Source organism: Apis dorsata, unplaced genomic scaffold, assembly GCF_000469605.1.
Source record: "Apis dorsata unplaced genomic scaffold, Apis dorsata 1.3 scaffold_1119, whole genome shotgun sequence".
Lineage (NCBI taxonomy): Eukaryota > Metazoa > Arthropoda > Insecta > Hymenoptera > Apidae > Apis > Apis dorsata.
In genome coordinates, this window is record NW_006264217.1 from 47,782 (window position 1) to 49,311 (window position 1,530).

General features: G+C 24.4%; 1 protein-coding gene across 1 annotated transcript in view; it reads left to right on the forward strand.

The window, feature by feature from the left end:
• The first annotated feature begins 676 nt into the window (after window positions 1–676).
• Window positions 677–1,530, forward strand: part of LOC102679678 (cholesterol 7-desaturase) — a 3,906-nt gene continuing 3,052 nt past the window's right edge. Inside the window, 1 exon segment of the mRNA XM_031514694.1 lies at window positions 677–1,016. Within this exon segment, the coding sequence (XP_031370554.1) occupies window positions 871–1,016 (146 nt within the window). The 5' untranslated portion in view covers window positions 677–870.

The window sequence follows — 1,530 nt, forward strand, 5'->3', positions numbered from 1 at the left end:
ATTCTATGCGAATATCTGTTATATAAATCTTTCATCATTTTCATCATTAGTGCCAATAGATTTCAATTAAAAGAGAAACTCAATATAATTAGCAGTATAAAGAGAAGCATAACATAACTAATAATAATAGTTAGCATTAATGATTAGACATTAAATTAGATGTTTTTAATTAATAAAAAAATATAAATAATAAGAAATATAAATATAATAATATTTTTATCACAAAAAATTAAGTCTAAGAGAGATGCATAGAAAAGAAAAAAAAATTAAGAAAAAAAAGAAATTAAATGAACTCAAATAAAAAATAGAAGAGATATTTTATTCACATTGATTTGTATTTCTTTTTAAAACATTTTTGAATTTTCGAAAATATCGAAAAATTACAGAATATAAGAATGAAAGATTAAATAAAGTTTGAAAAAGTGCATCGGAACAAGTGTAGAAAAATATTAAAGGGGAGAGAGGAAGAGACAAACAAGAGCAATGTGAAAAAGGGCAGAAATAGTAGAAGAGGAAGAAAAGAAAGAAGGAAGAAAAGTAGTAGTACAAGAGGGAGAAAGAAAGAAAGAAAGGAAGAAAAGAGATAACGGGAGAGTGATAAAAGAAGGAAGAGAGTGGAGAAGAAAGAAAGAAGGAAAAGAAAAAGGAAAAAAGAAAGTGAGAAAGAGAGCAAGAGGAGAGAAAGAAGGAAGGAAGAAAGAAAAAACAGAAAAGATCGATTGAAAGGAGAAGGAAAGAAGAAAATAGAGAAAGAGGAGGAGTGAGAACAAGGAGAATAAGAGAGGTGGTTCCGAAGGTGTTCCAGAGGGACAAGTTTTTAGAGTGCACTTGCTTTTCTTCGTTCGGGGGCAGAGGGTGAAGAAGACAACGATGGCCGGATGGTGGAGCTTTGGTGGTGCTTTTCTTCTGTTTTTTGGTATTCTCCTTGTTTCCTATTTGTACAAGATCAACTGGATTAAGGTGAGTCTTCTTTGATACCATTATCCTACTTATATTTATCTACTTATATCACATCTTTTATTTTTCTCTTTATTAGTGTAAAGATTCAAATTAATCGATTAAACAATTATTTATTGATTATAAAAAAAATAAAAAAATAATTAAAATTATATTAATTTATTAAATTATTGTGACAGATATTATTAACAATTTAATATAAAATGAATCGGTATTAAATAATGAAACATTATTTTAAATTATATTTACAAACAAAAATTATATTTTATATATCTTTGATAATAGAAAATTTTTAAAATTTCTCTGAAAAAAATAAAAATTCAAAAAATCTTATATAATTTTAAGAGTACTACATTAAGTTTAAAATAAATTTATATAAATTTACATAAATAATATATTATTTATGATATAAAATAATTATTAAATTTGAGAATGATTTGATTTAAAGTTACTCATACTGATATTTCATAATTACATGATATTTCAGTCGTTCTTAATAGTTTAGTTTTCTTTAAATTAACAGAAAAACAAACAATAAAATATTCTTTATTATACAATTTAGTATACAATTTA